The sequence below is a fragment of the Coregonus clupeaformis genome, chromosome 27 (genome assembly GCF_020615455.1).
Source record: "Coregonus clupeaformis isolate EN_2021a chromosome 27, ASM2061545v1, whole genome shotgun sequence".
Classification (NCBI taxonomy): domain Eukaryota; kingdom Metazoa; phylum Chordata; class Actinopteri; order Salmoniformes; family Salmonidae; genus Coregonus; species Coregonus clupeaformis.
The window spans coordinates 23,613,004-23,637,879 of NC_059218.1; the positions used below are offsets into that span (position 1 = coordinate 23,613,004).

Here is a 24,876-nt window from a genome sequence, read left to right on the forward strand (position 1 = left end):
CAAATCAGAGCAAGATTATTGAATGTAAGTACATTATTTACCTTCAGAGGGGAATGTATCAAACCAGTTGCCGTGATAAGTTTGTTGTTGTTGTGCACTCTCCTCAAACAATAGCATGGTATTCTTTTCACTGTAATAGCTACTGTAAATTGGACAGTGCAGTTAGATTAACAAGAATTTAAGCTTTCTGCCCATATATGTCTATGTCCTGGAAAGTTAGCTGTTACTTACAACAGTCATGCTAATCACATTAGCGCACGTTAGCTCAACCGTCCCGTATACGGGACACCGATCCCGTAGAGTTTAAAACCCATCTTTGAAATTATAATTCATAAATGTTTGATCAGGTCCATTGCAGTGTTGTCACGCAAAACCTATGGCCCACATGCAAGACCTCCAGTATTCCAGGCTTAGACTCCACTGAAGAAAGCAAGGGTTGGATAGTGTAGTATTGTCTCTTCCTCTACCATCTTCCCAGTACTTACCATTGTGCTGAGCTGGGCTGCAGGTGGCACTGTCCAATGGCTGAACTGTTCTTAATCTTTTGATATGAGCTGACCAACCATATGGTACGCCTATCAATCTCCTGTGCTTACAGAATATGTACATCATTGCAAGGCTCAAACCACTCCCATAACAATCCATGACACTCCCGATAAGCAATGTGTGACATTGTTTGAATATACAGTACCTGTCAAAAGTTTGGACACACCTACTCATTCCAGGGTTTTTCTTTATTTTTTACTATTTTCTACATTGTAGAATAATAGTGAAGACATCAAAACTATGAAATAACATGTATCATGTAGTAACCAAAAAAGTGTTAAACAAATCAACATTTATTTGAGATTCTTCAAAGTAGCCACCCTTTGCCTTGATGACAGCTTTGCACACTCTTGGCATTCTCTCAACCAGCTTCATGAGGAATACTTTTCCAACAGTCTTGAAGGAGTTTCAACATATGCTGAGCCCTTGTTGGCTGCTTTTCCTTCACTCTGCGGTCCAACTCATCCCAAACCATCTCAATTGGGTTGAGGTCGGGTGATTGTGGAGGCCAGGTCATCTGATGCAGCACTCCATCACTCTCCTTGGTCAAATAGCCCTTACACAGCCTAGAGGTGTGTTTTGGGTCATTGTCCTGTTGAAAAACAAATGATAGTCCCACTAAGCGCAAACCAGATGGGATGGTGTATTGCTGCAGAATGCTGTGGTAGCCATGCTGGTTAAGTGTGCCTTGAATTCTAAATAAATCACTGACAGTGTCACCAGCAGAGCTGGTTTCTCTTTGCTTATTTGAGCTGTTCAAGCCATAATATGAACTTGGTATTTTACCAAATAGGGTAAATCTTCTGTATACCCCCCTACCTTGTCACAACACATCTGATTGGCTCAAACGCATAAAGATGGAATACAATTCCACAAATTAACTTTTAACAAGGCACACCTCTTAATTGAAATGCATTCCAGGTTGACTACCTCATGAAGCTGGTTGAGAGAATGCCAAGAGTGTGCAAAGCTGTCATCAAGGCAAAGGGTGGCTACTTTGAAGAATCTAAAATCTAAAATATATTATGATTTGTTTAACACTTTTTTGGTTACTACATGATTCCATATGTGTTATTTCATAGTTTTGATGTCTTCACTATTATTCTAAAATGTAGAAAATAGTACAAATATGAAACACCCTTGAATGAGTAGGTGTGTCCAGACTTTTGACTGGTACTTGATTAGTAAATGGTTTCTTGCATTATAATGTTAATAATAATATTATTACTCAGATGATCTTTGGTGCCATTCAAAAACAGGGACTTTAAATAATTATAATTGTTATTTTACTTTAACAGGCAGGTCATTAAGAACAAATTCTTATTTACAATGACGACCTGGAAACTCCACAGAATGCTTGCCTAGAAACTCCACACATTGACAACTGCAACTGGTTGAGAGACATTCTTTTGGGATGCTGTCGTCGATGATTGTTCTGGGAGGGGAGAGAGGGGGGACTAGCTATTATCCATCCAGGCCCCTAATGAGGCCATCTGGGCTGGGCTGGCCCCGGGGATGGGTGGGGCCCAAAAGGACCTGACCCATAGAGTCCTCTGGTCCCTTGCCACATTCTGCACAGAACCCGTCAGAGTATCAGCTTACACACAACAGCACTGTGTCGACCCACGTGGCTACAGATGTCATATTATTCAAGCACACTTAGGTGTTTATGAAACCATTGTCCCAGTTTACAAGGTGCTTGAGAAATTACATGCTGTTATTTATACAGTTTTTGTTGATTGTCATTTTATGATGATTGTGGTAGTTTCCGACCTAATGGAATTCTGTGTATCTTGCTGGTTCAGTTCTCTCAATGCTTGGTCTTACACTGTAAATTACCCCACTCTTCACTCTTAGCGAAGTCTGGCCCTCCTTCACATAATCAAGTGTGTATACTGTAATATTTCACCCAGAACTGACCTCCATCTGTTTTCCCGTATAGCATTTCACTGCACCTTCAGGAAAGAGGGAAAGGCGAACACGAAGGAACAGACCAGACAGTTAAAGTACATATGGAAGACGAATGTGAGATGTGCCGTATAACTAGCATCAGACCCTCTCTGCCCAATCCATCACCCTGATGTCTCTTGACTTTTACCTCCCTCTGACATTCATTTGTTTATGTTCTGAAGCAGATGACAGAATTTAACAGACAACCATCTTTTTATTATCAAAGGCTGGCTGTCATTCATAATTTTAACCCATAATTCCCATCAGGTCACTTTTTCAGCTAAAAATTTTCCATGCCACAGAATACTGCCAGTCCTCTCTGAAAAGGAAGCTTCACAAAGGACTCAGTGTGCCGTGTGCCGTGTGTGTGTGTGTGTTGAATGTCAGCCTTTTGTAAACATTATTAATTAAGAGCAGGGATTTAAGGACCAGTTCACAATGTTTATTTTTGGTTGTCAAGGACATGTATACAAACATATGACACACATCCCAGCTAGCACATAACATTCTGGGAACCATATGTTTCTTAGAGCTTGGTGAGAGCGTGGTTGTCCTATGGTTATTTTGCATACAACCTTCCCACAACTTTGTGAGAATGGTGCAGGATAGTTACTTGGCTTTGGAACATTCTCAGCACAGTTAAGCAACTTGAATTATTTTTATTTATTTATTGGTATTTCATTACTTTAACAAAACATTTCCTAAAATGTAAAACATGGTTACATTTAATTTCAATTTTGGTAATGTTCTAAGAACGTTCTGGTTTGACATTGGGAATGTTCTCAAATTGTTCCAAGAACATTAAGAAACAACGTTCTTCTGAGGGAATTTCAGCACTTCAGCATAACGTTTCCTACAGGTTTCCTCATGGTTCTATTTAAAATCATGTTCTCAAATTGTTCCAAGAACGTTAGGAAACAATGTTGTTTTGTGGAAATGTCAGTACTTCAGCATAAGGTTTCCTACAGTTTTCCTCATGGTTCTATTTAAAGTCATGTTCTCAAATTGTTCCAACAACCAATGTGAAAGAAAAAACATACGTTCCCACAACTTCCAAGGAACCAAATGTGCTAGCTAGGATAAAAGGCCAGGCAGGCAAAAGGCATAGCGGCTTGCAAAATGTTCAGCTTTTATTGGTACCATGTCTTACTTGCTGGACATTTTTTACATCTCTTGTATTATTATTTCCTGTCTCCTGTAGACTAGTCACGAGCCATATCTCAAGTCAACACCATATTTTCGTGAATTGAGAATCAGTGCTTGACATTCTGGAGAAACCTCTCTAGAACTGCTGGAGTCGAGGTTACTTGGGGACTGACCAATATGTATAAATACAAAAGCAGTGTACCTTAAAGGCTACCTCCCACAGTATAAATAAAGACAAACTCTCCAGGAATCTGAGGTGAGGGAAGTGTGAGAGAGTTCTGCTGCCTGATTCTGGTACAGATTATTACTCCCTCCCTCTCTCCTCCTCCTCCTCCTCCTCCTCCTCCTCCTCCTCCTCCTCACAGCATACTCTCCAGATAGAGTCTTCCAATCTGAGACTCTACAGTGTGCTGCCAGTCTGTGAGCTGGAGAGCCACCGACAGAGCCACTGACACAGATTGATACTGATTGATACTGACAGGAACAGACTTTGACAGATGACCAGACAGAGATAATGACGGTGTGGACCTTGGGGTGGCATTGATTTTAGTTGGCACGCACACTTGCTCCTGCATTTGTTTGAAGGTACTTCAGCTCGTCTCCTGGTCTTGGATCATTTTTATGTAAGACTGCAATGCTTCCATTCTACCTCTTCACCCTGTTTGGTGAGTAAAGAAAACACATTTGCAGTGAATATGTGCATGTTTTTGTACATGCAGCGATGCTTGTTTTAGTGTCTGTGTATGACTCATATCCTCCATCTTCTCTCTTCTCCCAGCCACAGTCCAAGGCCAGAATGGGCCCTTGCCAGGCTGCTGTAGCTTTGAGTCCAGCACCTGCGGATACACGTCAGACCCAGACTTTACGAGCTGGACGCTCAACAAAGATGGTAGGAGACTTTGAAAAAGGTTGAAGCCTACCCCCTTTAAATTACACTGACAAGTGCCTATAATACAGTAGCTTATACCCTTTGAAGTGCTTGAAATGCATGGCAACCTGTTGTTGTGTATGGAAAACACAAGAAGACAGTGACCTCTCTTCTATGCAGCAAAGATTATTGGGGCTTATTACAAATATTTTAATATTCTAGTGCCTGTAGTAGTTGTTGTACTAGTTGTTGTACTTATTGATGTGGTTTCTGCAGTTGTTCTGATGGAAAGGAGAGAGACAATAGCAAGAGAGAGACATCTGGAATGCAATTGTTTTCAACATCAGAGCACATCTGGAGTCAGTGAAATAGCACATTTAGGCATTCACAGCTCTAAGAGTTGGTACTTGGTACTATTCTGAAGAGTGCTAGATACATATTTATACCCCAGATAAGTCCATCATCACTTAAGCAGAATGATCAAAGGACACATAAGAAAGCAGATTAAATGTTATGGCAACCATGTAATCATAATTGATCTGTAATTATTCTGTTTTGCCCTGAGACAGGGACACATAAACTGTTGTTCACTGAGCAAACAGAATGTCTCCTCCTGTGTTTGTCTTTTACTTGTGTCCTGTTGTGGCGAACCTTCTCCAGTCCTTCCTCTTCATCATCTGATTCCTCTCTTCTTTTTTCTATCCATCCTTCCCTGCCACTGTCGCCCTTGGCATCCTTTGAAATAAGGCGTAATGACAATAGATGAAGTAGATTCTGTTATACTCTCTATCTCTCTCTGTTTTCATAGTACCTCTATTCAAACTGTCTCTATGTCTTCTCAGGGTCTTTTATCTCAGTGGACACAGGCCTAGAGTACCAGAATAGTCAGGAGAAGAGGCCAGAGGGAGAGGAAAGGTCAGAGGGAGAGAGCAGGGGGGTTCTGCTGAGCCCCGCCATGGAGCAAGAGGACTGGAGCTGTCTCAGGTTGGTGTACCAACTCTCTGGGTCAGGCTCCCTGCAGGTCCAGCTGCGCAGGGAGGGAGAGAGCTTCGACTGGACACTGTGGAGCACCCAGACCGCCTCTGACAGCTGGCTCATCTCTAGCATCGACCTCCAGAACACCACAGAGCCGTACAGGGTAAACAACACACCCTCAGGAACACGGGAGGCACATACACACTGTTAAAACATATGTGCTAATCTAAACACTGCCATACGTAGGTGGAGGAATGGGGCCTGGAAAATGTTAGAGCCCTCACATTTATTAGTCCAAACATGAAATGACATGCATGTCTCGTATCTGCTGCTCAATCTCTCATGTCTGTGTACTGCTACTATGTATGGCAGGGGTCGGCAACCTTTTTTGTGTGGAGTGCCATTTTACAATTTATCCTACCATTTCTAATGATCTGCATGCCAGTTATGATTTTCATATGTGCATTGCAACTAATTGTGTCAATTGAATATCTAATTGCCCACAAAAGGAAGAATTCCATAGCTCGCTAAAAAGGGGCGCTGTCCATTAGCACCACGGGCTTGATCTTGGAACACAGATTCTCTTGTTGAATGATACAGTGACATTTAACCACAGGGTGGCCAATCTTATCTTCAATCAGCTTTGAGAATCCTTTAGGTTTCCCCACCATAGTGGGGGCACCATCAGTTGTAATAGTGAATATGTTTTTAATATCGACACCTCTCTCCTCAAAATGATCTGTGAAGGCTTTTGCTACATCTTCCCCTTTAGTAGTACCATGCATGGGTTTTAGACAATGCAGCTCCTCACGTACCTGCTCTGAGTCACAGTAACTTGCAACAACTGCCAGACGTGGAATGTCATTCATATCCACACTCTCATCAAGAGCCACACTAAACACAGGTGCATATTTTAACGCTACAGTTTGCTGCTCCTTTACATTTTCAACCATCTCGGCAACTCGCCTTTCAACAGTTCTGGCAGACACAGGCATCTCTTTTATCTTTGAGATGATTGTGTCTTTCTTAGGTAATCCATCAAATAAGCCTCCTTGATATATTCCCCATTAGTAAATGGTTTTCCATGTTTAGCAATGCACTGTGCAACTTTGTAGCTCTCCTCTGTAGCTTGATTTGTGACTGCATGTAGATTTGTAAACACACAGCTTTGCTTTTCATACCTGGACACGGCCTTCTTGATTCCTTCAGCCTTGTCCACCTCATCCTTGAAGTTTTTCTCATGTCTCGTTTCAAAATGACGCCATACACTTGATGTCCGACAAACAACAGTTTTACAATAGAGAGCGCAAACAGAGCCGTCCTTCAGTAAAACAATCCATGTTCCTTTGTCCAAGAGGCAATAAATGAGCGGACATACGCCTTATTTTTCTTTGCTAATGACATTTTGCGCCCTGAACTTTTTTAAATAACAAAAGAAGGCTTGCTAGCTGCTAGCCATGAGAAAACACATTTCTCATCTTCAGCGCTGCCAAATTTGGCGGGAGAGGCGGGTCATCTTGCTCTGAACTAATAATATGAAACTATTCTATTGGCTAATCAGGATTGATATACCTTGGGAACTACAACATTGCAGTGAATACCAATGCAATTTCGAAACCAATGCATGCAATTTCAATTATTTTCTCCAGTTTCATTTTTTTATTTTTTTTATGGCAAAAATAAGTGAGATAATAAACGTCCAGCCAAGGCTTAGCACACCACGCAAGGGGGGTGGCTCATACGCCCCCCAGCTAGCATACCCTCACTTGCCAAGGCTGGCACACATGCCTTAGGTTGCCGACCCCTGTTGTATGGCATGTAACCTCTTAAATGTACTTCCTGCTGCACAACCTGACTGGATTGATAGAAATAAGGGAGCATGGTGGAAACGTGCGGTGCACTGCACACAGGCTGTAGTCATGGTTTTAAAAGTTTTGAAATCTCACAGTATCAACTTTGCTGTGCGTTCGAGGCTTCTTTTTACAGTTTATAGCTCGAGGAAACTGTGCAGACATGGTGATCTGAGCTATCTCATTGGCCAGCGGTAGGCCTATAGGTGCACTTGATTTGTTCTCTGGGCCTACTGAGTAGGCGTTCTACCTTCAGACACATGAAATGGTTCAAAATGGGAACACTTTGCCTTCCCAGTGCTAGGGCTGCTGAATCAAGTGCACCTACGCCAAACGCAAGGCTTTATCGCTGGATTTTTTACAGAAATGTTTGGTGATCGACTAGGAATGCCTTGGAGATCAACCAGTCGATCGTGATCGACCGGTTGGTGACCACTGAGCTAGACCATGCTGGTCGGCCAGCAAAACCAGTTAGATCATGTTGTTCAGAACAGCTTGAACAGCATCAGACCAGCACTGACCAGCATGGACCAGAATAGACCAGCTTGAAATGTTTTTTTCAGCAGGGATAATGGAGCACAGACATACTATACCTCCATATCCCCTCCTCCTTCATTACTGATTGAGGGCCATTACTGAACATCTGTTTCCCATCAGATTGTCATTGATGGCAGACCCGGTGAGAGCACAGGCAGCAGTGTGGCCATCTTTGAGATACGCATCAGCTCTGGATACTGCTTAGGTCAGTGAATCGCACACATATCATATACCCATGGGATTTGTAAGACTTTGAAAGTGTATGATATCATGCACATACGCCCCCCAGCTAGCACATAACGTTCTAAGAACCATATGTTTCTTAGAGCTTGGTGAGAGCGTGGATGTCCTATTGCTTTTTTGCATACAACCTTCCGACAACTTTTTGGGAATGGTGCAGGATAGTTGCTTGGCTTTGGAACATCCTCATCACATTTAAGGAACTTGACAAAAATATATATATTTATTGGTATTTCATTACTTTAACAGAACGTTTCCTAAAAGTTCAAATATGGTTCCATTTTATTTAAATGTTCGTAATGTTCTAAAAACGTTCTCCAACTGGTTTGACATTGGGAATGTTCTCAAATAGTTCAGAGACTGTTAAGAAACAACATTCTTCTGTGGGAATTTCAGTACTTAAGCAGAACGTTACCTACAGGTTTCCTCATGGTTCTATTTAAAGTAATGTTCTTAAATTGTTCAGAGAACGTTAAGAAAACTTTCCATAAAAACCACAAGAAAACGTATACATTCAGTTCTCAGCATCAACAAAACTCTTTCTATCCTCTGTCTTGTTAAGTGTGTTCAGACGTGTTGGCAACACCTGATCTTAATGAGTGCTTGTTTCCTTTTAAATGGGGTCTCTTTAAACAGACTAAAATGGCATGCTAACGCCATCCTGGGGGTGCAGTGGACTAATTCCATGGATAGAGAAAATAAGATTATAGGTTCGAATTACACTGATGCAGTGTCACAATAAAACAAATGTTGTTTACATCCCTGTTAGTGGGAATTTCTCATTTGCCAAGATAATCCATCCACCTGACAGGTGTGGCATATCAATAAGCTGATTAAACACCATGATCATTACACAGGTGCACCTTGTGCTGGGGATAATAATAGGCCACTCTAAAATGTGCAGTTTTGTCACACAACACAATGCCACAGATGTCTCAAGTTTTCAGGGAGCGTGCAATTGGCATGGTGACTGCAGGAATGTCCACCAGAGCTGTTGCCAGAGAATTTAATTGTCACGGTTTTGGCCGAGACTGCTCCTCCTCCTGGTTCGGGCAGGCTTCGGCGTTCGCGGTCTGTCTTGTACACCTGTGTCTGTTTGTGTTCTGATTACGTGTCCTATAAGTTCCCTGTTTTGTATTGGTTAGATTGTGTGTTGTTGTCTGCCTGTATTTCGGAGCTGCGTGTTGACGCTCTGTTTGTTTGTTTAGTGTTTACGCATGGTTTACGTATTCACTCGCCTCTGTTTGTTTCGAGGCCGTGTATTGTATTTTTGCACTTTTGACTAGTAAAGTCTGTTGGACGAAGCCTCTGTGTCCTGCGCCTGACTCCTCCACCACATCCACATCGGTTCATCTGACAGAACAACACACCAACCATGGAGTCAGCAGGAGCAGCTGCGACACCCAAGTCGCTGGAGGAACGGATCAGCTATCAGGACACCATGATCCGGCAACTTGGGTCCGCCATGGACGAGGTGTCCAACACTCTGCGCCGGTTGGTTACTGGGGAGGTGCCCACGTCTTCTTACACCATCCCATCACCAACGGCCAGTCCTCCTCTCTCAGCACCGGAACCCAGGGGCATTCGGCTCTCGCTCCCGAGGGCATATGACGGTTCTGCAGCCGGGTGTCAGGGGTTCCTCCTGCAGGTGGAACTTTACGTGGCTACCCTACACCCAGCGCCCTCGGGATACGAGAGCGTCTCCGCCCTCATCTCCTGTCTATCCGGCAAGGCGTTGGAGTGGGCCAACGCCGAATGGAGGAGAATAGACGCCGCTACCATCACCTACGCGGAGTTCTCCCGCCGCTTCAGGGCTGTCTTCGATCACCCACCTGAGGGAAAGGCGGCGGGGGAGCGTCTGTTCCACCTCCGACAGGGGAAGAGGAGCGCACAGGAGTTCGCCATGGAGTTCCGGACTCTAGCGGCGGATGCGGGGTGGAATGAGAGGGCCCTCATCGGCCATTACCGGTGTAGCCTACGAGAGGACGTTCGTCGTGAGCTGGCCTGCAGGGACACCAACCTATCCTTTCGACCAGTTGGTGGACATCTCCATCCGTCTCGACACCCTGCTGGCTACCCGCGGACGTCCCGAGTGGGGGTCGTCCATTCCACCCTCCAGCACCTCCGAGCCGATTCCCATGGAGCTCGGGGGTGCTGGCGCTAGAGAGAGGAGGAGAGAGAACCCGAGGAGAACTGTGGCCGTGGAGGACACACCGCGGCCAGGTGCTGGGGAGGGTCTCCTGGGAGAGGGGACAACAGGTCACACACTGGGGAGTCATTTCAGGTGAGTAGGCGCCCCACTTACCCAGAGCTCTCTGTTGGTCACATGAGTATACCTGTGAGATTTCCACAGGTGGCACCTCATTCCCAGCATAAGGCGCTAGTAGATTCAGGCGCAGCTGGGAATTTTATTGATCGTGCATTTTGTTATAGGTTAGGAATTCCCCTTTGGCCGGTAGAAGCCCCCTTTCCTGTCCACGCCCTAGACAGCCGGCCGTTGGGGTCGGGGCTGATCAGAGAAGTCACAGCACCACTTAAGATGACGACGCAGGGGGGTCATGAGGAGATCATTCAGTTTTATCTGATTGACTCTCCTGCGTACCCCGTGGTGCTGGGGCTTCCCTGGTTAGCGCCCATGATCCTACCATTGCGTGGCAACAGAGGGCTCTTATGGAGTGGTCTGCCCAGTGTGTAGGGAAATGTCTAGGTGTTTCCTTAGGGGCGACCTCGGTAGAGAGTCCGAACCAAGTGCCCGCAATGCGCATTCCCCCCTGAGTATGAGGACTTAGCACTTGTGTTCAGCAAAACGAGGGCAACACGGCTACCACCTCATAGACAGGGGGGACTGTGCGATAAACCTCCAAACAGGAGCGGCACTTCGCGGAGCCGTGTGTATCCCCTGTCTCAAGAGGAGACTGCGGCTATGGAGACTTACATAGCCGAGTCCTTGGCACAGGGATACATACGGTCCTCCATTTCCCCGGTTTCCTCGAGTTTCTTCTTTGTGAAGAAGAAGGACGGGGTTTGCGCCCGTGTATTGATTACCGTAGTCTCAATCAGATCACGGTTAAGTACAGTTACCCTCTTCCACTGATTGCGACTATGACAGAATCATTACGCGGAGCGCAGTTCTTCACAAAGTTGGATCTCAGGAGCGCGTACAATCTTGTGCGCATTAGGGAGGGGGATGAATGGAAAACGGCATTTAGCACCACCTCGGGTCATTACGAGTATCTCGTCATGCCATACGGGTTAATGAATGCTCCTTCAGTCTTCCAATCCTTTGTTGACGAGATTTTCCGGGACATGCATGGGCAGGGTGTGGTAGTGTACATCGACGACATCCTAGTGTACTCTTCTACACGAGCCGAGCATGTAGCCCTGGTGCGCCGAGTGTTGAGAAGACTGTTGGAGCATGACTTGTATGTCAAGGCAGAGAAATGCCTGTTCTTCCAGGAGTCCGTCTCCTTTTTTGGGTTATCGGTTGTCCGCGTCTGGTGTGGAGATAGAGGTAGACCGTGTGTCGGCCGTGCGTAATTGGCAAACTCCAACCACTGTAAAAGAGGTGCAGCAGTTCTTGGGTTTTGCTAATTACTACCGGAGGTTTATCCAGGGCTTTGGACAGGTTGCAGCTCCCATTACGTCCCTGCTAAAGGGGGGTCCGGTTCGTTTGCAGTGGTCAGCTGAGGCGGACAGGGCATTTGTCAAACTGAAGAACCTGTTCACCTCGGCCCCGGTGCTGGCGCATCCGGATCCCTCTTTACCATTCCAAGTAGAGGTAGACGCGTCCGAGACCGGTATTGGGGGCAGTCCTGTCACAACGGTCCGGCACGCCACCTAAGCTCCGCCCCTGTGCGTTCTACTCCAAGAAGCTCAGCTCGGCGGAGCGCAATTATGACGTTGGGGACAGGGAGCTGTTAGCTGTAGTCCAGGCCCTAAAGGTGTGGAGGCATTGGCTTGAGGGGGCTCAACACCCTTTCCTCATTCTGACTGATCACCGTAACCTGGAGTACATCCGGGCAGCTAGGAGATTGAACCCTCGTCAGGCTAGGTGGAACATGTTCCTGACCCGGTTTGTTTTTAAGATCACATACATCCCAGGGTCCCAGAACGGTAAGGCAGACGCCCTGTACCGGCGGTATGACACAGAGGAGAGGGCCATTGAGCCTACTTCCATACTGCCGGAGTCTTGTCTGGTGGCTCCGGTGTTATGGGAGGTCGATGCGGAAATCGAGCGGGCACTGCGTACCGACCCTACTCCCCCCGAGTGTCCTGTGGGGCGGACGTACGTTCCGCTCGAGGTTCGTGATCGTCTTATTTATTGGGCTCATACATCACCCTCCTCTGGACATCCAGGTATTGGCCGGACAGTGCACTGCCTTAGCGTGAAATACTGGTGGCCAACGTTAGCTAAGGATGTGAGGGTTTATGTCTCCTCCTGCTCGGTGTGCGCCCAGTGTAAGGCGCCTAGACATTTGCCTAGGGGTAAGTTACATCCCCTGCCCGTTCCACAACGACCATGGTCCCACCTCTCGGTGGATTTTGTAACCGACCTACCCCATTCGCAGGGGAATACCACCATTTTGGTCGTTGTGGATCGGTTCTCCAAGGCCTGTCGTCTCCTCCCAATGCCGGGTCTCCCTACTGCCCTACAGACCGCCGAGGCCGTATTTACCCACGTGTTCCGGCACTATGGGGTCCCCGAGGATATTGTGTCTGACCGAGGTCCCCAGTTCACCTCCAGAGTCTGGGGGGCGTTCATGGAACGCTTGGGGGTCTCGGTGAGCCTTACCTCGGGGTACCACCCAGAGAGCAATGGGCAGGTTGAACAAGTCAACCAGGATGTGGGTAGGTTTCTGAGGTCCTATTGCCGGGACCGGCCGGAGGAGTGGTCTAGGTATATCCCCTGGGCAGAGATGGCCCAGAACTCTCTCCGCCACTCCTCCACCAATTTAACACCTTTCCAGTGTGTTTTAGGGTATCAGCCGGTCCTGGCACCGTGGCACGAGAGCCAGATCGAGGCCCCTGCGGTGGACGAGTGGATTCGGTGCTCGGAGGAGACGTGGGACGCTGCCCATGTCCATCTGCAGCGGGCCATCCGTCAACAAAAGGCGAGCGCCGATCGCCACCGCAGTGAGGGACCGGTGTACGCACCGGGAGATCGAGTCTGGCTCTCGACTCGAAACCTGCCCCTCCGCCTGCCCTGCCGGAAGCTGGGTCGGCGGTTTGTGGGGCCCTTTAAAGTCCTGAGAAGATTGAACGAGGTGTGTTACAGGTTACAACTGCCTATTGAGTACAAGAATATTAACCCCTCGTTCCATGTGTCTCTTCTCAGGCCGGTGGTAGCTGGCCCACTCCAATAAGATGAGATAGGAGAGACCCCTCCGCCCCCTTTGGACATCGAGGGGGCCCCGGCGTACAGGGTCCGGACCATCTTGGACTCGAGGCGCCGGATGAGTGGTCTCCAGTATCTCGTGGAGTGGGAGGGGTACGGTCCGGAGGAACGGTGCTGGGTGCCTAGGAGGGACATCCTAGATCCATCCCTCCTGACTGAGTTCCACCGTGGGCATCCCACGCGCCCGGATCCGCGTCCTCCTGGCCGTCCCCGAAGCCGGGGTCGGCGCACGGCTGGTGCCGCGCGTCAAGGGGGGGGTACTGTCACGGTTTCGGCCGAGACTGCTCCTCCTCCTGGTTCGGGCAGGCTTCGGCGTTCGCCGCCCCGGAGTACTAGCTGCCACCGTTGAATGTTTCGTGGTGTGATTGCTTTGGTCTGTCTTGTACACCTGTGTCTGTTTGTGTTCTGATTACGTGTCCTATAAGTTCCCTGTTTTGTATTGGTTAGATTGTGTGTTGTTGTCTGCCTGTATTTCGGAGCTGCGTGTTGACGCTCTGTTTGTTTGTTTAGTGTTTACGCATGGTTTACGTATTCACTCGCCTCTGTTTGTTTCGAGGCCGTGTATTGTATTTTTGCACTTTTGACTAGTAAAGTCTGTTGGACGAAGCCTCTGTGTCCTGCGCCTGACTCCTCCACCACATCCACATCGGTTCATCTGACATTAATGTTAATTTCTCTACCATAAGCCGCCTCCAATGTTGTTCTAGAGAATTTGGCAGTACGTCCAACTGGACTCACAACTGCAGACCATGTGTAACCACGCCAGCCCAGGACCTCCACATCTGGCTTCTTCACCTGTGGGATCGTCTGAGACCAGCCACCCGGACAGCTGATGAAACTGAGGAGTATTTCTGTCTATAATAAAGCCCTTTTGTGGATTGGCTGGGCCTGGCTCCCAAGTGGGTGGGCCTATGCCCTCCCAGGCCCACCCTTGGCTGTACCCCTGCCCAGTCATGTGAAATACATAGATTAGGGCCTAATTAATTTATTTCAATTGACTTATTTCCTTATATGAACTGTAACTCAGTAAAATCGTTGAAATTGTTGCATGTTGCGTTTACATTTTTGTTCAGTATAGAACCATTGGGAAACCTGTAGGTAACGTTATGCTGAAATACTAAAATTCCCACAGAAGAATGTTGTTTCTTAAAGTTTTCTGAACTATTTGAGAACATTCCCAGTGTCAAACCAGTTGGAAAACGTTCCTAGAACATTACCAACATTTAAATGAAATGTAACCATGTTTGAACTTTTAGGAAATATTCTGTTAAAGTAATGAATTACCAAGAAAATTATGTTTTTTGTAAAGTGCCTTAAATGTGCTGAGAATGTTCCAAAGCCAAGTACCTATCCTGCACCATTCTCACAAAGTTGTGGGAAGGTTGTATGCAAAATAACCATAAGACAACCATTCTCTCACCAAGTTCGAAGAAACATATGGTACTCAGAACGTTATGTGCTAGCAGGGAATGATACTGTATGTTATCTAATGTATATGAAATGCTAATGATATCACATGGTGTGGTGGTTTATTCATGGTTTACTGTGCTGTTGTCTCCAGAGTGCAACTACGAGGAGTCCCACCTGTGTGGCTACAGAAATCAGTGGAACACCAATATCAACTGGTACAGGAGAGGTGGGGCTGCACGGGACCCTCAGAGTAACCTACCTGATGACCACACGCGGAGCAACGGAGCAGGTGCAGTCTTAGCAACTCACACATTTAAATGCTAGTAGATGTATATCGTAGCTCAACAACAACAAAAAAGCAGATAGCACAGCCCAACACAGGTCAATAGCAAATAACACAGCTAAAACGAAACACAACCAAAACAAATAACTTAGTACAATATCAACATTCAACAGAACAACAACATTATATATACTCAGCAAGGGACCCTCTCAACTGACAGCACTGGCCTCCTTCCAATAGTTCACAAAAGCTCTTTCGTTTTTTTCATATGGCAGCAAACTGCCAATAAATTGTAGCTTGAGGAAGTACAATGGACAAGGGAAACTAAAGTTTGTATCATCCATAATTACTTCAAGTTGAAAATGAAAGATGCCATTGCCTCTTAGGTCACTACATGTATGTGGATTCAGTGTACGCCAAGACATTCCAGGAGGTAGCCAAACTGGTGTCTCCCTTGACAACGGTGCCAATGTCGGGCTGCCTGATCTTCCAGTACCGGCGGGGTGAAGAGCGAGGGAACCTGTTCTCCGTCTACACCAGGGACCAGGCAGGCCAGTACCAGGATCTGTGGAGATCTGACCCAGAGGACCAGAACCTTAATGACTGGACCAATACAACCTCTGAGTGGATACCTGTGCAGGTGGACATCAAGGCCCCGTACCCTCTGCAGGTCAGTGGGGTGCAGATGTTTTCACAAGGAGTACAAATTGGATTTACATTCTGATTGAATACTAAGTACAGTGTAGCTCAGTTGGTAGAGCATGGCGCTTGCATCGCCAGGGTTGTGGGTTCAATTCCCACGGGGGCCAGTATGGAGAAAAAAAAAGTATGAAAATGTATGCACTCACTACTGTAAGTCGCTCTGGATAAGAGCGTCTGCTAAATGACGTAAATGTAAAATGTACAGTGAGCAGCATGTCCACTTCTTTGTATGTGCTGGCCTGATGTTCTATGATTGTATGTGTACACCTGCTATCTCCAGGTGGTGTTTGAAGTGGCCTTCAACAGCCCCAGAGGGGGTCAAGTGGCACTCGATGACATTACCTTTTCTCCCGAGTTCTGTAGTGCAGAGACAGGTGGGTCTGTGTGTTTGGTCTCTCTCCTCCTGTTTTCATCAAATCAAATCAACGTTTATTGGTCGCGTACACAGATTTGCAGATGTTATCGCAGGTGCAGTGAAGTGCTTATGTTTCTTTCTCCAATAGTGCAATAATATCTAGCAATACAATAACAATACACACATCATTCCAAAAGTTAGAACATCAGAAATATGAGAATGAGCAATGTCAGAGTCCGGAATATCAATATATTTATAAATGGTGTGTATAGACTATATGGACAGTATATGAATAGAAAAGGTGTGTACAGCAGTAGTTACAGTATATAGGATTAGCCATGACTAGAATACAGTATATACATATAAAGTTGGTAAAACAGTATGTAAACATTGTTAAAGTGACCAGTGTTTAATGTTTCTATATAAACTGAGTGTACAAAGCATTATGAACACCTGCTCTTTCCATGACAGACCAACCAGGTGAATCCAGGTGAAAGCTACGGCAACTCAATATTAGGCTAGTGACAGTGTCTAAGGTGCCGGACAGAGGACTGGGCAGTGGCCGGCTAGTGATGGCTGTTCAACAGTCTGAGGCCTGGAAATAGAAGTAGTTTTTCAGTCTCTCGGTCCTGGCTTTGATAAACCCGTACTGTCTCCATCTGCTAGATGGTAGCAGGGTGAACAGGCCATGTCTCGGGTGGCTGAGGTCCTTGATGATCTTGGCCTTCCTATGACACCGGGTGCTGTAGATGTCCTGGAGGGCAGGCAGTATGTCCCCAGTGATGCGTTGGACTGGCCGCACCACCCTCTGGAGAGCCATGCGGTTGTGGGCAGTGCAGTTGCCGTAGCAGGCAGTGATGCAGCCTGACAGAATACTCTTGATGGTGCATCTGTAGAAGTTTGTGAGGGTCTTAGGGGCCATGCCTAATTTCTTCAGTCTCCTGAGTTTGAAGAGGCATTGTTGCGCCTTCTTCACTACTGTGTCGGTGTGGTGGGCCCATTTCAGGTCCTTCGTGATGTGTCCAAGTGGGATAGGGTGGTGTGCAGTGCAGCGGCTATTGCGTCATCTGTGGATCTGTTGGGGTGGTATGCAAATTGTAGTGGGTCGAGGGTGTCTGGTAAAGTGGAGATAATCTGGTCCTTGATAAGCCTCTCAAAGCACTTCATGATGACAGAAGTGAGTACTACTAGTTCAGTTACCTTCGCTTGCTTGGGTACCAGAACAATGGTGGAAGAAAGTGGGGACGACAGACTGGGATATGGATAGATTGAATATGTCCATAAACACTCCAGCCAGCTGGTCTGCGCATGTTCTGAGGACGCGGCTGGGGATGCCATCCGGGCCAGCAGCCTTGCGAGGGTTAACTCGCTTGAAAGTCACATCGGCCACAGAGATCTAGAGATCACAGTCCTCGTGAGCAGAGTGGGCTGCAGTCGGCGGATCTGTGTTATTCTCCTCAAACGAGGTGAAGAAGGTGTTCGGCATATTTGGGAGTGAGGCGTTGGTGTCAGTGCCGTGGCTGGTTTTCCCTTTATAATCCGATTGTCTGGAGTCCCTGCCACATACGCCACATGTCTTAGCCGTTGAATTGCGACTCCACTTTGTCGCCTCTTTGATCACCTTACGGAGGTCATAGCTGGTCTGTTTGTACATGTCCATGTTCCCGGTCACTTTGCCGTGGTTAAATTAAGTGTTTCACACTTTCAGTTTTGTGCGAATGCTGCCATCTATCCACGGTTTTTGGTTTGAATATGTTCTGATCGTCACTGTAGAAACAACATCCTCTATGCACTTCCTGATGACCGAGTCAGTGTAATCGCCAATGTTATTCCCAGAGGCGACCCGGAACATATCCCATGTGATCACACAGTAGATTCAGATTGTCCCTTTCCTCTTCTCCTAACTCTCATGACTTACATAGATTAGTTGAAAGGTAAGATAGGAGAAAAGCATGCTATTAAAGAGTATTGGGATGCAGCCTCCTAATGTCTCCCATGTGTGCCGCAGAGCCAACCTTTGATCCCTCCATTGCCAACTGTGACTTTGAGGGTGGTTTCTGCCGCTACACACAGGATCAAAAGGAAGGGTCCCCATGGAAGAGAGTGTCAGTCAAGCCCAACATTTACAGGACTGGGGACCACACAACAGGGGCAGGTAAGAGATTATACGATTTTGACCACCAAGAGATGCTAGAGGCGCAAATAGTGAATGAGAGATGGCTTCTCTATCTTCTCCTGCTGACAATTTGCACTACATTACATTTGGCTTTGGTAAAAACCTGAAGTATTTCAGGTGTGAGAAAGACACTTAAACAATGACGTACTGTGAGACTTGAGACTTGACCAATGGGTGCAAAGTGAAAATATTCCATGGCAAACCGATTGACAGGAAACAGAGTTGCGCAAGACGATAATAAGAGTTATTTCTCTCCCCACAGGATCCTTCCTTCTGGCCCACTCCCGGCTGAATCCACGTGCTGGCTATATTAGCCGCCTGCTCGGGCCTCTTCTGCCCGGCAACATGAAGTACTGTCTGAGGTTCCACTACTCTCTCCATGGATTCATCCAGACCGACCAGGCTCTCACCGTTTACCTTCAGGATCAGAGCGGAATCACACAGGAGAGGATATGGACCCAGAACGACAAGTCCAGAGGTGTCTGGATAGCGACGGAGATCACCTTCCAGAGTCCACATGTTGCCAATGTAAAATGGCTTAACATAATATTTCCCTTTTTAGTTAGTTGTTGTTTTCATTCCTCAGTCACAACAACTGATGTCCTGTGCATGCCCTTCCTATAGTGTTTCATAATGTTTGTAACTGAAATACTTGTGTTTGGGGCTTTGAAGTTTGTTCGGCTTTACATTGTATCTTTGACATTGTTTTTTTTATTGTCAGTCTTTTGGTTTGAATCCAGCTTTATAAGGAGAAGCAGTTAGATGACAAGGTTTCATATGTTTCACATAGAATTAAACAAGATCCTGAAGTCAGTAGTCAGAGATTCTCCTCAATGGTTTTTCTTTTTAAACTGCTTTTGCCCTGTTAAAACATGAATTATACCGTATCACAATGAATGAAATAGATGTAACTGTCTGCAAATGTATTATGCAGTTACATTGTCCAGAAGCTATATCCTCTGAGAATGTCTGTTGTTGTTGATGATGTCACCCACTCTGCCCCTGCTGTCCAGGTGGTGTTTGTCAGCACATGTACGAACTTCTGGGACTGTGGGTCAGTTGCTCTGGATGACATCAGTGTGAGCCTCGGGGATTGTGATCTTACAACAGGTAACTTTACCTTCACGTATGCCCACAGGATCTCTGGGAGATCTCTAGAAGTAGTGCCTCTGTGATAAACATAATGTAGCTCCTTGAGAGTCTTTTTGGGTGTCCATATACAGGTCTTCTCCTGTCTGTCCCTGGGCACTGTAACTTTGAGACGGGTCACTGTGGGTACATTCAGGACAAAGAGGGTGATAAGGGTGACTGGGTACTGGTGAGAGGGCCTACCCCCACTTCTTACACCGGGCCAAGGGGGGATCACACCACAGGAGTCGGTGAGTATCCAACTCCCTCTAGCATTCACTGAAGGAGTGTAAATGTGACATCTCACTGTAGTCTGTTTCCATGTTATACCCTGATAGTTAGAGTTTGACCCTGTGAAACTCTGTTTGTCAGGGTACTACATGCACATTGAGGCCTCTAACATGCTGCCTGGTCAAAATGCCCGACTATTCTCCAGTCCTCTGAGGGGGTCCAGGTGTCCTCAGTGCCTGCGTTTCTTCTACCACATGTACGGCTCGGGCACGGGTGAGCTCAGTATCCATCTGCGCAAGGATGGAAAGGACGAGTTGCTATGGAAACGCACTGGAGAGCAGAGCATCACCTGGCTGAGAGCCACTGTGGAATACCGGAGTGACCAACAGCATCAGGCAAGTGGTGAAAAACTTCACTACCCATAATCCCTTTCCTCCACTGTACAATAACACCAGAGATGTAAGAGGAAAGAGACACCCAACTCGTTGTTTTATTCTGTTTTTTTTCTGGTTCGATGTAAGTCAATGAACTAATTAGCTGCTATTGCATTTGTGTCTATGAGAGACACCCAGTTAAGTAAACTGGAACTGACCTTTTTTTCCAATGTTAAACTGCCTGAGTGAACTATACTGAACAAAAATATAAACGCAGCATATAAAGTGTTGGTCCCATGTGTCATGAGTTGAAATAAACTACCCCAGAAATGTTCCATATGCACAAAAAGCTTATTTCTCTCCAATTTTGTGCACAAATTTGTTTACATCCCTGTTAGTGAGCATTTCTTATTTTATATATGCCATTTAGAGACGCTTTTTCATCCTTTTCCAAGATAATCCATCCACCTGACAGGTGTTGCATATCAAGAAGCTGATTACACAGGTGCACCTTTGCTGGGGACAATAAAAGGCCACTCTAAAATGTGCAGTTTTGTCACACAACACAATGCCACAGATGTCTCATGTTTTGAGGGAGCGTGCAATTGGCATGGTGACTGCAGGAATGTCCACCCAAGCTGTTGCAGATAATGAAATGTTAATTTCTCTACCATAAGCCGCCTCCAACGTCGTTTTAGAGAATTTGGCAGTATGTCCAACCAGCCTCACAACCGCAGACCACGTGTAACCACGCCAGCCCAGGACCTCCACATCCGGCTTCTTCACCTGTGGGATCGTCTGAAACCAACCACCCGGACAGCTGATGAAACTGAGGAATATTTCTGTCTGTAATAAAGGCCTTTTGTGGGGAAAACCTCATTCTGATTGGCTGGGCATGGCTCCCCAGTGGGTGGGCCTATGCCCTCCCAGGCCCACCCATGGCTGCGCCCCTGCTCAGTCATGTGAAATCCATAGATTAGGGCCTAATTTATTTATTTAAATTGACTGATTTCTTTATATGAACTGTAACTCAGTAAAATCGTTGAAATTGTTGATTGTTGCATTTATATTTTTGTTCAGTATATATTCATTTATTCACCATCTTTTCTTTGATAACACCACCTCCAAATTACAAAACGATATTCAGGCAAAGATTTGAAGAATTACACTCACTACTACTGCACCCAGTCTTATTCACAACATGTGCTCAGGCCAAATACTTTTTTACTGAGTCATCACTTGTTGTTCTTTTTCTCCTATTGTTCTAGATTGTATTTGAGGCCATCAGGGGTTCCTCAATAAGAAGTGATATAGCCATTGACAACATTGTGTTTGAAAGTGGACCGTGCCCAGGTATTGTATCTGTTGCCCTATAAGGGTCATACAACCTCTCCAAAAATTGATTGTTTTGAATTGTTTTGCTTTTATGTAGTCTTGCATAACCTTGTCCCCAGGCTCAGTTCGAGATCCGGCTTGGGATTAGATTGTGTCTTTCATGCAACTCATTACTCCTGTTGGTTTTCTTTTTTGTCCACAGATATTGAAGTAAAAATGACCCATTCCTCTGGAAACTCAAATGATATTGAGTGAAGGAGCAGCAGAGGGGAATAGTGCTGAATAGGATGCATGAATCAGTTGAGTTGAAACTTGCACATGTGGACAAAAATGTCCCCAAATACATGTTATTTTATGTTGTACTGATGGCACCGAATCATTTTGCACGTATAACTTCATATTGATTTCAAACAAAAAATGCAGCAACCTTGCCATGATGAGTAAAATATATTCTGCATTTACAACCAATCAAATTGCTATATCACTGTACATTTTGTATCTATGTCACACCTGACTATACTTGCTCTTTGTAAAGAAACTGGTAATAGCGTTGTCGATTGATGGGGCGGCAGGTAGCTTAGTGGTTAAGAGCGTTGTGCCAGTAACCGAAAGGTCGCTGGTTCTAATCCCGAGCAGACCAGGTGAAAAATCTGTCGATGTGCCCTTGAGCAAGGCACTTAACCCTAATTGCACCTGTAACTCGCTCTGGATAAGAGCGCCTGCTAAATGTAAATGACTAAAATGTCAAAATAGTCATAGTCAACATTTCCACAGCAATAGATGAATGGTAAAATAAAAAGAGGGAAGCTTTTTCAACATGCTTCAAATGTGTCCTTGTCTTGATCTTATCAGAAATCACAATGCATGCCTTTGTCTTCACTTTACGATGTCTATTTGATTTCGAATTTTTGGACACCTTTAGGTATATATTTTTGTATTATTAATTTTTTGATAAAATATTGAATTTGACCTGTACTGCTATAGCCATAGAAACGCATTGAATAACACATTCATAAACGGCAGAAAAGACAGTCAAAAAATGTATCATAAGGAATTAGGGTTTGAAGTGTCTGTTCTATATCAAGCTCAGTAAATATGTTTTTTCGGACACATATGTAACCCCTTTTGTTGGGACAATACTAGCACCATACTTCGGAGAAGACTATCACCAACCGTTCGAACGCTACAGACGCTTTCGTGAGAATTACGAATTTCGTGATGTCTTATTGTCTTGACAAACACCGCTGTAGCTCGGCCACCTTCCACAGCAGATGCGGAAGGCCGACATAATTAATTACTGTAATTGCGGTAACGAACTGTTACTGCCACTTAGTGGACATGAGTTGCATGTTGTTTTGTTTGTGAACTACACGTGACCCACCTTGTCCAATCATCAATCGACAACCTTCCACACTGGGCGCGCGAATCGCAGTGACAGACTGCTGGTTCGCACGCAAAGTGTGGAAAGTTGTCGATTGATGATTGGACAAGGTGGGTCACGTGTAGTTCACAAACAAAACAACATGCAAGAGCAACATGGCTTCTGTGGGCAAACGAAAACGAGTAAGTAACGTAACGAACACACAAACTTCAAATAATGGAGCACGCTCGTACTCTGGTATTAAAACTGACCCACGTGCCGTTGGAGATGGTAAAATGGCTGGATTTGTCGAAGGATCCATACTTTGCATCACAATGCAAAACTTCCTGTAAGTCAACTCACCTCTGAAATGCTCCAAAACAAACAAGCTAGCTTCCTGTAGCTAACAAAAACCAGCTAGCTAACCATGATGAAGTGATAGCGATTTACCGAACGTTAGCTAGCTACGACTCTTATGTGCTAGCATACGTTAGTCTTGTGAAATGTTTGTAGTAAGCTGATCTACCTAGTTAGGTAATTTAGCTAGCTGTGAGAGATGTTGCTGTTTTGCAGAGACACCTACTTGGCATGAACAACCGAGTCAAAGATTATGGTAATTAATCTCTGACCAAGTCTTGTAGCTAGCTGAATGTGCTAGCTTGCTAGCAAACTTAAAAGTTGCTGAATTTGCATGTGTCCGACAGAGGTTGTTGTGTTGTAGCCGAGGCTACCTAGCTAACTGAATGTGTTAACTACTAGATAAAGTTGCTGCACTTAAGTTAAGCTGACACTCTTCACTTTCCTTCACACAGAACCTACGACCACTCCATAGTTCACCCTGGACCAAACCTGAACATGATTGTGGGAGCCAATGGAACTGGCAAGTCCAGTATTGTCTGTGCCATATGTCTGGGTCTGGCAGGAAAGACTGCCATCCTGGGCAGAGGGGACAAGGTAGTTGGCTATTTATTAACAAGTGTAACGTTACTAACGTTCGCTAGCTACAACTGGGATATGTTGTCAAGAGCTTCAAACTGTCCGTTACATTCTTTTGGATTGTTGCATGAATGGCACTCAATATTGTACTTCATTTCTGTTTGTGTTGGGTTTTGTATTTGATTGTACAGAATTTAATTGATAACTTGTATTTAATGACTAGGTTGGGCTGTATGTGAAGCGTGGGTGCAACAAAGGATCGGTTGAGATTGAATTGTAAGTCTGTTATTGATTAATCAGAAATACCATCACACTGATTCCCATATGTCTCCAATAGTGGGTATAATAACATGGATGGAACCCCACCTGTGTTTTCAGGTACAAGGCCGGGGCGAACCTGGTGATAAACAGAGAGATCCACGTGGAGAATAACCAGTCAGTGTGGATGCTGAATGGGAGACACTCCAGCCAGAAGGCTGTGGAGGAGGAGGTGAAGGCTCTACAGATCCAAGTGAGCAACCTCTGCCAGTTCCTGCCACAGGTGAGTGTAAACTTGGAGGTAGCCCTTTTTTTTTTTTTTTTTTACTTGATTGCTAACGTCATACTCTTTCGTCATACTCTTTCAAATTCTCTGACCACCCTTTGCCTCCTGCCCTGTGACTTTGCAGGAGAAGGTGGGTGAGTTTGCCAAGATTACCAAGATTGAGCTGCTAGAGGCCACAGAGAAGTCAGTGGGACCTCCAGAGATGTACGAGTTCCACTGCGAGCTCAAGACCTTCCGCACCAAAGAGAGGGAACTGGAGGTGAGCACAGTTCTAATTCTCGCTCTATGGATGAATGGGGACTCATAGCTTCTTCTTTTATAAAGAAGCTTTTGCTGCAGTGTTGACTGCTCAGGGAGAGCAAGTTCAAAGGTACGCTGGTTTGTTTTTTGGTAGAATGTGTGCAAGGAGAAGGCCAGCGCCCTGGAGAAGTTCAAGCAGAGGAACGAACGGAACAAGCATGACGTGGAGCGCTACTACGAGAAGAAGAGACACCTGGATATGATTAAGATGCTGGAGAAGAAGAAACCCTGGGTG

General features: G+C 45.7%; 2 protein-coding genes across 5 annotated transcripts in view; both read left to right on the forward strand.

The window, feature by feature from the left end:
- Nucleotides 1-4,021: 4,021 nt before the first annotated feature.
- On the forward strand, nt 4,022-22,136 carry LOC121541158 (MAM domain-containing protein 2). The gene is made up of 14 exons (XM_041850137.2): nt 4,022-4,307; nt 4,421-4,531; nt 5,353-5,648; nt 7,993-8,077; nt 15,069-15,206; nt 15,587-15,870; nt 16,183-16,276; nt 18,266-18,412; nt 18,696-18,961; nt 19,447-19,543; nt 19,657-19,812; nt 19,934-20,187; nt 21,435-21,519; nt 21,704-22,136. The coding sequence occupies exons 1-14, from the start codon at nt 4,277-4,279 to the stop codon at nt 21,754-21,756; spliced, it is 2,097 nt and encodes a 698-aa protein (XP_041706071.2). The 5' UTR covers nt 4,022-4,276; the 3' UTR covers nt 21,757-22,136.
- An 852-nt stretch (nt 22,137-22,988) lies between these two features.
- Nucleotides 22,989-24,876, forward strand: part of LOC121541645 (structural maintenance of chromosomes protein 5-like) — a 37,197-nt gene continuing 35,309 nt past the window's right edge. Inside the window, exons 1-6 of one of the 4 annotated variants that reach the window (XM_045208085.1) lie at nt 22,989-23,064; nt 23,674-23,815; nt 24,021-24,073; nt 24,176-24,338; nt 24,466-24,600; nt 24,736-24,876. In XM_045208085.1, the coding sequence (XP_045064020.1) occupies nt 23,717-23,815; nt 24,021-24,073; nt 24,176-24,338; nt 24,466-24,600; nt 24,736-24,876 (591 nt within the window). In that variant the 5' untranslated portion in view covers nt 22,989-23,064; nt 23,674-23,716. Of the gene's footprint in view, nt 23,211-23,455; nt 23,475-23,673; nt 23,816-24,020; nt 24,074-24,175; nt 24,339-24,465; nt 24,601-24,735 lie in introns of those variants that run through there. The other 3 variants (XM_041850816.2, XM_041850815.2, XM_045208086.1) reach the window with 3 other exon arrangements.